Below are 14,341 nucleotides of genomic sequence, written 5' to 3'. Positions count from 1 at the left end.
GGGAGTAAGGGAGTCCCAGGTAAGCCTTTAATTCCCTGGCATGGGCTACCTGCATCATAACTGGTGACCTTGCGGGGAGAACATGCTCCACTGGGCTGCTCTTTAAATGCAAATTACAAGATAACTCTGATGGAGTAGTTGAATTAGTTTGACAGTTTAATTTTTGTCAGCTCAAAGGCTGCATTAAGTGACAAATGAGTAGACAGGTGATCAGTGAATATCCTAGCAGGTGAGCGATTATGTGACAATTAACTGGGTATGCACCATGCATATTTTGAGAGGAGTGGCATGTAAATACATTGGATTGTAAAATGCTTCTTTGAATTGTCAGGCAAAGGGGAGAAGTTTGAGTAGCAGGGTGGTGGGAAAGAAATGGGCACAGGCTTGGTTTCCCTCACCCTCTCCACTTAAAAGCAATGGCCCAGTGCAGAGGGGGAAGTCACCTGCTACTGATCTGTACCAGCAGCAAGATTACGTCCTTCCTGGAGGAAGTGGGGCGGGATGGAATGAATTGAAAGTTCCTTTTGTTGCATGGTCTGCTCCCGCACAGCTACGTACTCCCCCTGAGGCAGGGCTGACTGGTAAATTACACTCTACTCCTTGAATGAGTCTGGCAGAATCCGCATGACCCTCCCAGCCCCTGCATTGGGCCCCTTCCATTCCAATGCCTGGAAATAATACCATTGCAGAGCACACCATTCTGGTTCTTTATAAAGGCCAGATTTCCAAAATGGATGCTGCAGCAAGGTGGTTTCCCCGCTCCGGCCCTGAAGGGCTTAAAACAGCCCTGGGAGAGGGCTGTGGCAGAGGAAAAGCTGGGCTGATTGGGAAAGCAGCCACAGCTGTAGCCAGTGCAATCAGGGCCCAGCTGGCCCTTATAAGAGGGCAGTGGGCCAGAAGGAAAGGCAGTCTCTCTCTAGTTGCAGAGAGAGAAGGACCTGTCTGCCTGGGAAGCTGAGGAGGGTACCTAGGGTGGAGCAGTGCTGGGGAAGTGCAGAGGGAGCTGGGGAGTTCCAGCCTAGCAAAACCCCAGGCTGCAGGCCGAGATAAGGACCCACAAAGGGTACTGAGGCTGCCGAGGGGCAGCCCAGAGATAGGCAGAGGCAGCAGATCCAAACCCTCCTTGCCAAAGATGAGTGGCCTTTACAGGCTGCAGTCTACCCCAGTGAGCGGGGGCTAGATGGTGACAGGCAGTAGTCACTGAGGTGGAGATAGGGCGTTGGGGGTTCACATGAATGGGGAGGCCCAGATTGTGGGTTGCTGTGGTGGGCAGAACCCCTGAGTAAAGGGCACCAGGGTCCGGGAGGGACACCGGGGGCCAGCAGCAGGCGAGACATGAGCTGGCAGAGGGTGCTCCGGGGCTGGAAAGAGCTAATTCCCTGGACAACCAGCAGTGGGCGCCACAGCAGGGAGTCGTCGTTGCCCCGCCACGGGCCATGAAATGGTATTCCAGAACAGGTAACAGAAGAGTCATGTATTACATCTCAATAAAGCCGAGTGTCGTGCTTTGACAGTAAGCAACTCAGGACAGGGAGTCTTTGTACAAACAGCTAGCACAGTGGGGTCCTGGTCCCTCCTTTATCACCCCTCCGCCCCCCGTGATATCACAATATAAATAACAAACATGCATGGGGTGACGTTAACGCTGGGCTGTCTGTCAAGTCACCCTTACTGTGACCAACAGGCTGAGGTCTGAAAGACAACAGTAACGATCGAGCCATTATTACGACAAGCCACAAGAGGGTGTGCATTAGTAGGTACTGATGCATGTCCGGAGTGCATTGTGAGACACAAGGAGGGAAGGCTGGGTGCTTTTGGCATGCAGTGACAAGACACGCATCTGTATCTTGCTAATGCACATGCTGGGATGGCTGCTTGCTATTAGATTGTGGCTCCTGAATTTTAACTAAAGAAAACTAATTAAAAGCTGCCCAGCTATCGGCTGAGTCCAACCACCCGTGCTGCACGGGAGTCATGGATTCCCTTTGAAGCACTACTTCTGTTGTTATTCATAGGGTACCACCTAAATGCCCCAATGTGCTAGGCATTATAAAGCCATAGTAAGAGGGGGTCCCTACCCTGAGAAACTTACAATCTAAGTAGACCCAACAAGTTTTATAGAGGGCAAACTGAGACACAGAGAGATGAAGTGACTTTTCCAGGTCTGCAGCAGAGCCAGGAATTAAACCCAGATTCCTTGCATCTCCATGCATTGTCTTACCCATGAGACCATCCTACTTCTCCAGGAAAGCACTCCTCGGGGAAGAGAAAAATGTTACCTTCTCTTTTGTTCAAGTGATTGTGCTCAGCAAGAGCTAAAGAAGTAGTGTGTGATTTTAACTATGCTGGCATTCTTTGTGTTCTCGTACTGCATAGGAACCCTAGTCATGGACCATGACCCCACGGTGCTAGGTGGCGTACAAACACAGAACAAAAAGATGGCTTCTGCCCCACAGAGTATATAATCTATCCTATTTCTCGCCCGTTACATTCACATAAGACATGGCCCTCAGCCTTGTGCCTAACAACCCACTAAATAAGGAATTACCACTCCCATCAAGACCTCCCCCTGTCCTATCTGATTGTTGTGTTTTGGTGAAGAATGGGTTGAGGGATGCAAGGAAGGGGACACTGCTTTCCCCCACCCCCTATCATCCTCTCCATTCCAGCACTTACAACTTAGAGTTTACAGAGATTTCCTCTATGTAGCCATAGGAACATTTTCTGTTCTGGCCTGAGATGACACTAGAAGATTGGTGTGAACTATGCGTTCTGGGTCGGGGGAGGGATAGCTCAGTGGTTTGAGCATTGGTCTGCTAAACCCAGGGTTGTGAGCTCAATCCTTGAGGGGGCCATTTAGGGATTTGAGGCAAAAATTGGGGATTGGTCCCGCTTTGCGCAGGCGAGTTGGACTAGATGACCTCCTGAGGTCCCTTCCAATCCTGATATTCTATGATTCTATGATACTGCCACCAGATAACACTTACTCCTTGCCTTACTGCAACTGGTCTCCTCTGACACTCCAAGTCCACTTTTCCCAGCACTTATAAAGCAGGGATGGGCAAAACAGAGCAGAAAATGTAAATCCCTCTAAAACTTTTGCTCATTTTTTTGGGCAAACTTAAAATAAAACCTTATGGTTCGGGCAGTTTTTATGGTGGATTCTCTGTACCTTGAAGTCTTTAAATCACGAGTTGAGGACTTTAGTAACTCAGCCAGAGGTTAGGGGTCTATTACAGGAGTGGGTGAGTGAGGTTCTGTGGCCTGCAATGTGCAGGAGGTCAGACTAGATGATCACAATGGTCCCTTCTGACCTTAAAGTCTATGAAAGGTTTGCCACACCCCACCCCATCTTCTACTTTCAGGTTTTGGCTGTGCTTTATTCTGTAAGGCTCAGATTCATAGGTGCTGGAACTAGGGGTGCTGGGGGTGGCTGTAGCATCCCTTGGCCTGAAGTGGTTTCCATTATATACATAGCTCACAGTTTAGTTCAATGGCTCTCAGCACCCCTACTATATGCATTGTTCCAGCACCCCTGCTCAGATCCCCAGCTGGTGTAAATCAGTGTGGTTCTGTTGAAGGACACCAGCTGAGGATCAAGCCGTGCGTGCCAAAATACCATAACTCCCGCAGTATTTCTGGCCAGGAACAGATGCAGAAGTACCCAAATCTCTCTTTAAAAAAAGCTGATTTTCATGAGATTTCCAGCCTAAATTTGCAGAATCAGGAGGCGTGGCTGTTTATAAACATCCACATTTTAGGAGAATAACCTCAGTTCCCAGCCCCTTGGACTTCTACTGTCACTATTACATGGCTCCTAAAAGTGAATATTCTTTGGTTTCCTTTTTTGATACTTCTCCCCTTTAAACGTTTTCACAGAGCAAGTTCTAGACCAGGGGTGGGCAAATGCCTGAGGGCCACAACAGGGAATAGAAATTGTATGGCAGGCCATGAATGCTCACAAAATTGGGGTTGGGGTGTGGGACGAGGTGAGGGCTCTGGCTGGGGGTGCGGGCTCCGGGGTGGGGCTGGGGATGAGAGGTTTGGGGTGCAGAAGGGTGCTCCATGCTGGGATTGAGAGGTTTGGAGCGGAGGAGGGGGATCAGGGCTGGGGCAGGGGGTTGGGAGAGGTTCAGGGGTGCAGGCTCCGAGCGGCGCTTACCTCAGGTGGCTCCCAGAAGCAGTGGCATGTCCCATCTCTGGCTCCTAGGTGTGGAGCAGCCTGCGACCCTCCGAGCAGGGCCGTGCCGCGGCTTCCGGGACCCACGTGGTGCGGCTCCCCAGCAGGAGCTCACGGGCCGACTTAAAACAGTTCGCAGGCTGGGTGCGGCCTGCGGGCCATTGTTTTCCCACGCCTCTTCTAGACAGATGTTGGACCAATGCTCATGTTTCAGCAGTGGTTTTACAAGGTCACCCATTCTTATGAAATAAAGAAAATGACACATTTGGCTCCTCCAGCCCTGGAACAATAGCATTTCCTGGACATATATTCAAGACCACGTATACTTTTTTTAATAATCTATTGAGCACCCCCACCCCTTTCTTTTTCTCAAGTTAATATAGCCTGCACAACCATGTGCTGTGATCCGCGGTTCTAAACTGTCAGTCGTTGGGATGAGAAACCACCACGATACATCTCAGTGATATGGAAAGTAGCTTTTGCGATTTCAGTGGCTGTGATGGTCACTTGTAATAACAAACTATCATTCTGTAGTTGTTAAACTCATCTTATTGTTTTATCTTAACCAATGTGTTTGGATTAGAGTGGAGGGGAACTCCATTTAGAATAGCAAGGCTGGGGCATATAGGATTTCCTTTGATGAAAAGGTCTGTCTATGAGCATGCATTGTTCTGTAGCGTGCTGGACAGGACAAGACGCACATTTCTGGGGGAAGATCTGGGACTGGGAATTAGCGGGTGTGGGCCTATATGTAATTAAGAAGTGACTGGTCAGAGCACTCACCTATTTAGCTGGGAGTGAATTTGCATGCTGAAGTCAGTGTGAACAGGCCAAGAGGCACTCCAGGCCAGAGATTTTAGGGGACACAGCTGTTCAAACAGTCCAGATTGTACCCTGGGGACGGTCACAGTGGCTTGCTTCCAAAGTTGGTTTAAAAAAAAAGAGGAGGGAGGAGGAATTTCTTTTCTCTCCCCCCCTCCCCCTTATTTTTGACATTTGAATTCCATTGAAATTTCAAAACCTGAAAAATTTCAATCAGTTCTATATTTGGTTTATAAAAAGAGAAAAAAAATCACTGACATTTTCCCCTATTGGTTTTTAAATTTCAGTATTTTAACTGTCATTGAATTGTTTAAATATAATAAATTTTAACCAGCTCTCCTTTGTTCCCTCTAAGTCGGTGCTAATTAATGCCCCAGCTCTGTGCTGCCAGATAAACATATTGTGAAATCAAGCTTCTTATCCCAGGCAAATTCTAACTCATTCTGCTACCTTCCTTCTCTCTACAGCTCTGCACTTCCTGTCATAAACTGTCACGGCTGGTGCTGTGCCCTGTTCAGCAGTTACCCAGAGGAAACGTATTAGATCTCACAGGCTGTTTTGAATTTAATCCGTTTATTTTTTTGCAAAGCACTTGGAGAGCCTTAGATGACAGACATCACACAAATGCAGCCAGCGTATCCTCATTAAAAACCTATAAACCTTTTGGGGAAAGACAGGTGGAAATTTCCAGAGATTTATTCAAACAAGCCATGTAATAGTGGGTATGTCCACCCCCTTCTCTGGAGATCCCTCTGCAGTAGAAACAAGAAAATATTTCAATCACCCTTTGCTATCGATGGGGAGACAGCATGATACACATGTTCAGAGTAGATTCTTTAGTCTCCCAGTGCAGCGCTGTGTGGACACAGTATAGGGTTATCCTCCAGCAGCAGGCACTCAGCACTGAGAATTTACACCTGACAGGCTTAAGGAAGATGCTGACCAGAGTAAGTGAGCACAAGCCATAAATCACCCCCACTTCAAACATCCCCCTTGAAGAGGGAGATGCCAAATGAGGTGACTTGCTGCTACTCAGTGAAGTACTTTGGCTTTCCAGAGGCAATGTTCCTCTTTGTTCCTTTGAACTTCTATCTAAAATACAAAACATTCCTGGCTTTTTTTTTTTTAACTGAATATAAATACCTGCTTGAACCTGACTGCATTCTCAATCTTCCCCAACAGATATGGCCAGTCACTTGAATTACCTTAATACCTAGCCACAAGGCAATGATCGTTTGCTGTGGCTTTGGTAAACAAGCAGTCGTCGTTCCATGTACGTGTTCCTGAGTAAAAAGAAAAGGAGGACTTGTGGCACCTTAGAGACTAACCAATTTATTAGAGCATAAGCTTTCGTGAGCTACAGCTCACTTCTTCAGATGCATATCGTGGAAACTGCAGCAGGCTTTATATATACACAGAGAATATGAAACAATACCTCCTCCCACCCCACTGTCCTGCTGGTAATAGCTTATCTAAAGTGATTTCCAGCACAAATCCAGGTTTTCTCACCCTCCACCCCCCCACACAAATTCACTCTCCTGCTGGTGATAGCCCATCCAAAGTGATAACTCTTTACACAATGTGCATGACAATTAAGCTGGGCTATTTCCTGCATAAATCCAGGTTCTCACATCCCCCCCACCCCCATACACACACAAACTCACTCTCCTGCTGGTAATAGCTCATCCAAACTGACCACTCTTCAAGTTAAAATCCAAGTTAAACCAGAACATCTGGGGGGGGGGGGTAGGAAAAAACAAGAGGAAACAGGCTACCTTGCATAATGACTTAACCACTCCAAGTCTCTATTTAAGCCTAAATTAATAGTATCCAATTTGCAAATGAATTCCAATTCAGCAGTTTCTCGCTGGAGTCTGGATTTGAAGTTTTTTTGTTTTAAGATAGCGACCTTCATGTCTGTGATCGCGTGACCAGAGAGATTGAAGTGTTCTCCGACTGGTTTATGAATGTTATAATTCTTGACATCTGATTTGTGTCCATTTATTCTTTTACGTAGAGACTGTCCAGTTTGACCAATGTACATGGCAGAGGGGCATTGCTGGCACATGATGGCATATATCACATTGGTGGATGTGCAGGTGAACGAGCCTCTGATAGTGTGGCTGATGTTATTAGGCCCTGTGATGGTGTCCCCTGAATAGATATGTGGGCACAGTTGGCAACGGGCTTTGTTGCAAGGATAAGTTCCTGGGTTAGTGGTTCTGTTGTGTGGTATGTGGTTGTTGGTGAGTATTTGCTTCAGGTTGCGGGGCTGTCTGTAGGCAAGGACTGGCCTGTCTCCCAAGATTTGTGAGAGTGTTGGGTCATCCTTTAGGATAGGTTGTAGATCCTTAATAATGCGTTGGAGGGGTTTTAGTTGGGGGCTGAAGGTGACGGCTAGTGGCGTTCTGTTATTTTCTTTGTTAGGCCTGTCCTGTAGTAGGTAACTTCTGGGAACTCTTCTGGCTCTATCAATCTGTTTCTTTACTTCTGCAGGTGGGTATTGTAGTTGTAAGAAAGCTTGACAGAGATCTTGTAGGTGTTTGTCTCTGTCTGAGGGGTTGGAGCAAATGCGGTTGTATCGCAGAGCTTGGCTGTAGACGATGGATCGTGTGGTGTGGTCAGGGTGAAAGCTGGAGGCATGCAGGTAGGAATAGCGGTCAGTAGGTTTCCGGTATAGGGTGGTGTTTATGTGACCATTGTTTATTAGCACTGTAGTGTCCAGGAAGTGGATCTCTTGTGTGGACTGGACCAGGCTGAGGTTGGTGGTGGGATGGAAATTGTTGAAATCATGGTGGAATTCCTCAAGGGCTTCTTTTCCATGGGTCCAGATGATGAAGATGTCATCAATATAGCGCAAGTAGAGTAGGGGCTTTAGGGGATGAGAGCTGAGGAAGCGTTGTTCTAAATCAGCCATAAAAATGTTGGCATACTGTGGGGCCATGCGGGTACCCATAGCCGTGCCGCTGATCTGAAGGTATACATTGTCCCCAAATGTGAAGTAGTTATGGGTAAGGACAAAGTCACAAAGTTCAGCCACCAGGTTAGCCGTGACATTATCGGGGATAGTGTTCTTGACGGCTTGTAGTCCATCTTTGTGTGGAATGTTGGTGTAGAGGGCTTCTACATCCATAGTGGCCAGGATGGTGTTATCAGGAAGATCACCGATGGATTGTAGTTTCCTCAGGAAGTCAGTGGTGGCTCGAAGGTAGCTGGGAGTGCTGGTAGCGTAGGGCCTGAGGAGGGAGTCTACATAGCCAGACAATCCTGCTGTCAGGGTGCCAATGCCTGAGATGATGGGGCGCCCAGGATTTCCAGGTTTATGGATCTTGGGTAGTAGATAGAATATCCCAGGTCGGGGTTCCAGGGGTGTGTCTGTGCGGATTTGATCTTGTGCTTTTTCAGGAAGTTTCTTGAGCAAATGCTGTAGTTGCTTTTGGTAACTCTCAGTGGGATCAGAGGGTAATGGCTTGTAGAAACTCGTGTTGGAGAGCTGCCGAGCAGCCTCTTGTTCATATTCCGACCTATTCATGACGACAACAGCACCTCCTTTGTCAGCCTTTTTGATTATGATGTCAGAGTTGTTTCTGAGGCTGTGGATGGCATTGCGTTCCGCATGGCTGAGGTTATGGGGCAAGTGATGCTGCTTTTCCACAATTTCAGCCCGTGCACGTCGGCGGAAGCACTCTATGTAGAAGTCCAGTCTGCTGTTTCGACCTTCAGGAGGAGTCCACCTAGAATCCCTCTTTCTGTAGTGTTGGTTGGGAGACCTCTGTGGATTAGTATGCTGTTCAGAGGTATTTTGGAAATATTCCTTGAGTCGGAGACGTCGAAAATAGGATTCTAGGTCACCACAGAACTGTATCATGTTCGTGGGGGTGGAGGGGCAGAAGGAGAGGCCCCGAGATAGAACAGCTCCTTCTGCTGGGCTGAGAGTATAGTTGGATAGGTTAACAATATTGCTAGGTGGGTTGAGGGAACCATTGCTGTGGCCCCTTGTAGCATGTAGTAGTTTAGAAAGTTATTCTCTGTGTATATATAAAGCCTGCTGCAGTTTCCACGATATGCATCTGAAGAAGTGAGCTGTAGCTCACGAAAGCTTATGCTCTAATAAATTGGTTAGTCTCTAAGGTGCCACAAGTCCTCCTTTTCTTTTTGCGAATACAGACTAACACGGCTGTTACTCTGAAACTTGTGTTCCTGAGTGTAATGTCTCTTGTTCCAAATGCCTTTGGAAAGTCCATGGCAGAGTGTGTCACAACAGGTTATCAGAGATTTATTCCCCTCCCCCTCCGCTCTTCATTTAAAATGCTGAAAGAAGAGATTTTAGATTGATTTCTTGAGTGCCATCAAGCCAAAGACACCCTCACCTTGTCCTAAAATCCATTCTTTGTTCGTCCTGATTGGTAATTAGAAAACTTTAGGAGTGAATTTAATCACCAGGCAGCACAGCCTTGGAAGGACACAGTGTCGTGAGATAAAAACAAATGCAAGGTGAAAAAGGTCACGTTCTGTAGGGATGACGTGCTCGGACATCCCAAAATCTTCTCTGACCTTAAAAATCTCACCTTTACAACAATTACCACCATGTTATCCCAGGGCTCTGAAGGAACAGTGAGCTACTGTTAGCAATAAAGTCCTGACATTGGAATGTGACCCCTGGTTCTTATTGCAATACAGACTCATGTTCCTGATCAGTGTTAACAATCACTTAAAAATCAAAGAATACAAGAAAGTTACTGTGACTAGCATAAGAATTGATCTCTCGTGGAAATTTATACTCTAGGTGAACTGATATGTCAAAAGCATCTGAAGTTACTCAAACTTCTCATTGCTTAAAAGCAAAAACAATTATTTTTTAATCCATTATATGTGCGTGCCACTCCTCCAGAAGCACACATGGTCCAGACCAAATTACCTGTGTCACATCCCAAAGTAATCTCTCTCTTGCTAGTACATTCATTGATAACCATTCTAATCATTTGTCACTTAATGCAGCCATTGAGTTGACAAAAAAATAAACTGATCCAACAAAGAAATTCACATTTAAAGGCACCAAAACTATTTACTGCATGTACCTAAATAATTGCATCATGTACCAAATCAGCAACCTGTGCATTTCCCACACACTTTCCAAGTGCTGATTCGGTCTCAATTTTGTGCTGTTACTTTGCAGTTAAAAAAAACCTGAATTTTAAAGCCAATCGGTCCTGACTCCTTTGTCTTCAAGGTATAAGGGACATCTGTGCTTTTAGGGTAGGGTTTTCAAAAGTATTGGCTTAATTCTGCCTCCATTGAAGGCAATGGGAGGTTTAGGGGTTTCATAAATAAAGTTCAGTGTTAATGAATCTTTGCAACACTAACTTTGTGAGCTGAAGAAGTAAGATTCCTTTCTCTCCCCCCCACCCCAGCCCGAGAACCCAATACTCCTGAGCCATAATCCAGTCACTGAACCACAAGACCATCCGTCCTTATTCAGCCTTGTGGCTGAAACATATTTGACAGCCTTCTCCATAGGCCCCAAAACACAACGGGGCAGAACCTCTGCCGGTGTGAATGGTCAATGCTATGTAACAGGCACTCTTCAGAATCCTGCAGAAAAACATCATTGCGGTGAAGCTCAGGTTGCAGACACTTATCCATGTTTCGAGTGCACGTTACCTTTCAAAAACATTAGAGTTTAAAAATACTTATACACACTAGAAATCCAGGAATGCAGTTAAGGTTGCACTTCTCAAACAAAGCACCCAAACTACATTAACTTTGTACCCTTAGAGATGCCAGATTACTACCTTTCCTGATAGCTATGCATAGATAAGGGAATGGGAGTATTTCATGTTCTCAAGGTGCCTCTATAAGTTCTAATAATTACATATACATTAGCACACAACCAGTGGAAAACTCTTCGATTTTACAGTGTCACAGGAGCAGGTAAGTAGCTGAGGATCACCTAAATGGAGAATGAGCATTCTAATAGAAAGGACTTTTTTAGCTTCACATGTTAAGTATAATACAGCAGGATGGCCTAGCGACTAGAGCATTGGACTGTGACGCAGAAGATGTGAGTTCTATTCACAGCTCTGCCACTGGCCTGCTGGGTGACCTTGGACAAGTCATTTCACCTTGCTGTGCCTCAGTTTCCCCAGCTGTAAAATGTGGATAAGGATTTCTACCCTCCTTTGTAAAGGAGCGTTTGAGTGTTGAATAGCACCATAATGGAGCCAGTTTTTCTTAGTATTAAACCACAACTGCTGTTTTGGGTTTTTCCAATAATAATTCCCAATAGTAAAGACTCCTCCCTATAAAAAGTAACACTGAAAAAATATACTGGCCCTGCTTCCAGTCCCATTGACCTCAGTGGGAACACCCATTGTTAATGGAGTTTGCATTTCATCCTTTCTAAAAGCTGATATAATAGTATTTACTCATCCAAGGTTATTAATCCCATATAATGCAGAATATTTGTTACATATGAATAGGCCAATAAACACTTGCAAAGGAAAAAAGTGAGCAGTTATTTGTGTGAGCCTTTTGGCTGAACATCCTAAGGAGACTTCCAATTAGTTGAAGACTAATTATTTTTAATAGAGATAAGCTATCTGCATTGTCCTGTGATGTAACAGGCAGGGTCATACCTGTTATGTCTTCCATAGGCATTAGTTATACTCTGCATGTTACAGTGATAACGGGGTGTCTTGTGCCCATCAGGAAACAAGGATTTCATTAACATCTTGTCCCTTGTTATATTAAATGGCTAAGTGTGGTCCAAAAATTTCAAGTTAAGTTAAGGCTGGTTTTCTTCTGTTATAACCACCACCATTAACATCTTTTTAACCTTTTATTAAAGATACAGAAAAAGGAAAAACAGTTTCAGCATTAGAAATACAAAATGTTAAGAGTAAGGTTTTCATTTTAGCCATTTCCCTTATTCTCTTCCCTGTAGCTGCACAGAGTTGTTTATTGGGAATGCCCCTCTTTGTCTGTCTTTTAGACGTAGTAACTGGCCTTTTTTGGAGAAAAGGTTAGTTTAGATGATCTGGTGCCATCATTGAAGTCTGATCCTGGTTTGTTTGTTTTTTTAAGACTAAACATGACAAACACACACTGAAAAGAGAACAGCAAAGATAGAAAAGCAGCTTTGGTCTCTGGTGTGTTTTTCAGACTCCTGAGCAGTGAAGGTAAGCCAACCGAATTTTCTAGCATAGACCAGGCCTAAGAGAGACCACCACCCAACAAAACTGGTCTCTGACTACCCAACAGTAATGGCTGGCCTTTGTAGAGATGTCTAGCACGTAACCCAGCCACTCAGACTGTGCACTAGGTTTTGTGGTTTGCCCCTGGGGGCACCAATAGGACACAGCTTTGATTCAGCTGCCCGGCAGGAATGCACGTCATTGGTCATCTGAATAACTGAGTGGAGGAGCAGTGATTCACTATTTTGAGATATGATATAAATCCCCTTGAATTTCATCCTCGCAAAGAGAATCTGACGAAGGTTGAAACTGATCTAAAGATTGTTGCCTACTGCTGTTAGTACATTTTGTCTGAGTCAATAAACATGAGTGTCAGTTACCCGGGGTTGCAAATTTGCTGGAGTGCAATCCAGTTTTGAAGTTTTCCCACATCTCTCATTAGCCCGCGGGAGGCTGAAACGTGGAGGCTGAAACATACCCTGATGGCAGATGTGTGAAGACGAGTGTAGAAATTAAAATCTCAATTAGCAGATTAAATACTGCTTACCCCAGGGGTGATCCAAAGCACACTGAAGTCAATAGGAGTCTTTCTACAGAGTGCAGTGGAAAATCGATCGGGCTCCCAGTAAGAGCTGGTCAAAAAAACACTGTCAAAAATATTTTCCATCTTGGATGGAAAACTTCGGGGGTTTTTTGTTATTAAATGGAAATTTTCAAGAAATTCCGTGTTCACAAAAAGTGTTACTTAAAAACTAATTTATTTTCTCTTTTCAAAGAAAAAAGTCTATGGAAATGAACAATTTTTCATTTCTGGGGGTTTTTTTTGGGGGGGGGAAGGGGGAGGGTTTCTTGCTGGAAAAAAAATTATTTCCCAACCAGCTCCACTCCTAGTAAAGACTTTCAACCCATTAAAGAGTGATTCTGTCTTTTTCCTACCTTGAAAATGCTGCTACGTTATCTGCTAATGTCTGTTGATTGTCTGCTCCTGACCGGTAATAGTCGTACACTGCTTTTGGAAGAACTCTCTTGGCATATTGTTCAAAATCACCCACACAAACTGGTTTTCCAGACATTTTGCGGACCCCACAGGATAAGTCTCTTCTTACATTCCACTCTTTTTAAGGTCTATTTTTCGGCCTGTAAATAATTAATGTGTGACTTTTCCAAAGTTCAAGTATCTGAATCATTTGAATTGATTTTTTAAAATGTGCAAACAATCCTGGCACATCTGTACATTCTCTTTGGACTTTGCCATTCTGTTCTGATTCACAATTTGAGGGACGTGCCCAGTGTGTTCAGGGCAGATCCAGACTGTAAAAGGTCTACAACATGGGGAAAAGGAAAAGCAAGAAATAAAAAATGAATAAATAAGCAAAATAAACATATTGGCACTTTACGGATGCATGAATTAAAATGCTTAACCGAGGCTGGTCCCTCGGGTCAGGGACTCTGTGGGTGTATGCACGTGCGTCTTGTTCAGTGCTCTAGACCTTGTCAGTGCTAAAGACTAAAAAATTCTGATCTAGGCAGTTTGCAAAACCAGCTCCAAATCCAGGGTCAAACACCCACAAACGTAGAGGATTCTCAGATGTCTACAGGTAAGGCCCCTACTCAGGAGATCTGGCCTCAATGCCCAGTTCTACCACAGGTTTCAGAGTAGCAGCCATGTTAGTCTGCATTTTCCACTGAATGCATCCGATGAAGTGAGCTGTAGCTCACGAAAGCTTATGCTCAAATAAATTGGTTAGTCTCTACGGTGCCACAAGTCCTCCTTTTCTTTTTAGTTCTACCACAGACTCCCTGCCCCTGGGTAAGTGACTTTCTCCCTGTGGCTCAGTTCCCCCTTTGTAAAATGGGATAATAATCCTTCCTCTCTCCCACCCTGTCTTGTCCACTCGGACAGGAAGAGACAATACGTGCCCCAAAGTACTTACTGTGTGTCTGTACAGCACCAAGCACTGTAGAGTCCACTTCTGTAACATAAATATATCCCACCTCTACTGATCACCCGTAACACGTAAAACTGGCCCCTCACTACTTCATTGACCAACACCTAGATCAATGGTGCTGTGCTTCCTTTTTTCCCCTGCAGGGGGGGCTGTGAGCAGCGGAAGCCTCTGCCCATTCCACCACTGCAGACACAAGC

General features: G+C 45.2%; 1 protein-coding gene across 1 annotated transcript in view; it reads right to left on the bottom strand.

Moving 5' to 3' along the window:
• HAO1 (hydroxyacid oxidase 1) overlaps positions 1-14,341 on the bottom strand; it is a 47,040-nt gene extending 32,699 nt beyond the window's left edge. The window contains exon 1 of the mRNA XM_073339672.1: positions 13,132-14,341. Coding sequence (XP_073195773.1) covers positions 13,132-13,268 — 137 coding nt within the window. The 5' untranslated portion in view covers positions 13,269-14,341. The remainder of the gene's footprint in view (positions 1-13,131) is intronic.

The sequence above is a fragment of the Lepidochelys kempii genome, chromosome 3 (assembly GCF_965140285.1).
Source record: "Lepidochelys kempii isolate rLepKem1 chromosome 3, rLepKem1.hap1, whole genome shotgun sequence".
NCBI classification, from domain to species: domain Eukaryota; kingdom Metazoa; phylum Chordata; order Testudines; family Cheloniidae; genus Lepidochelys; species Lepidochelys kempii.
This window is presented reverse-complemented; position numbering and strand designations above follow the sequence as displayed.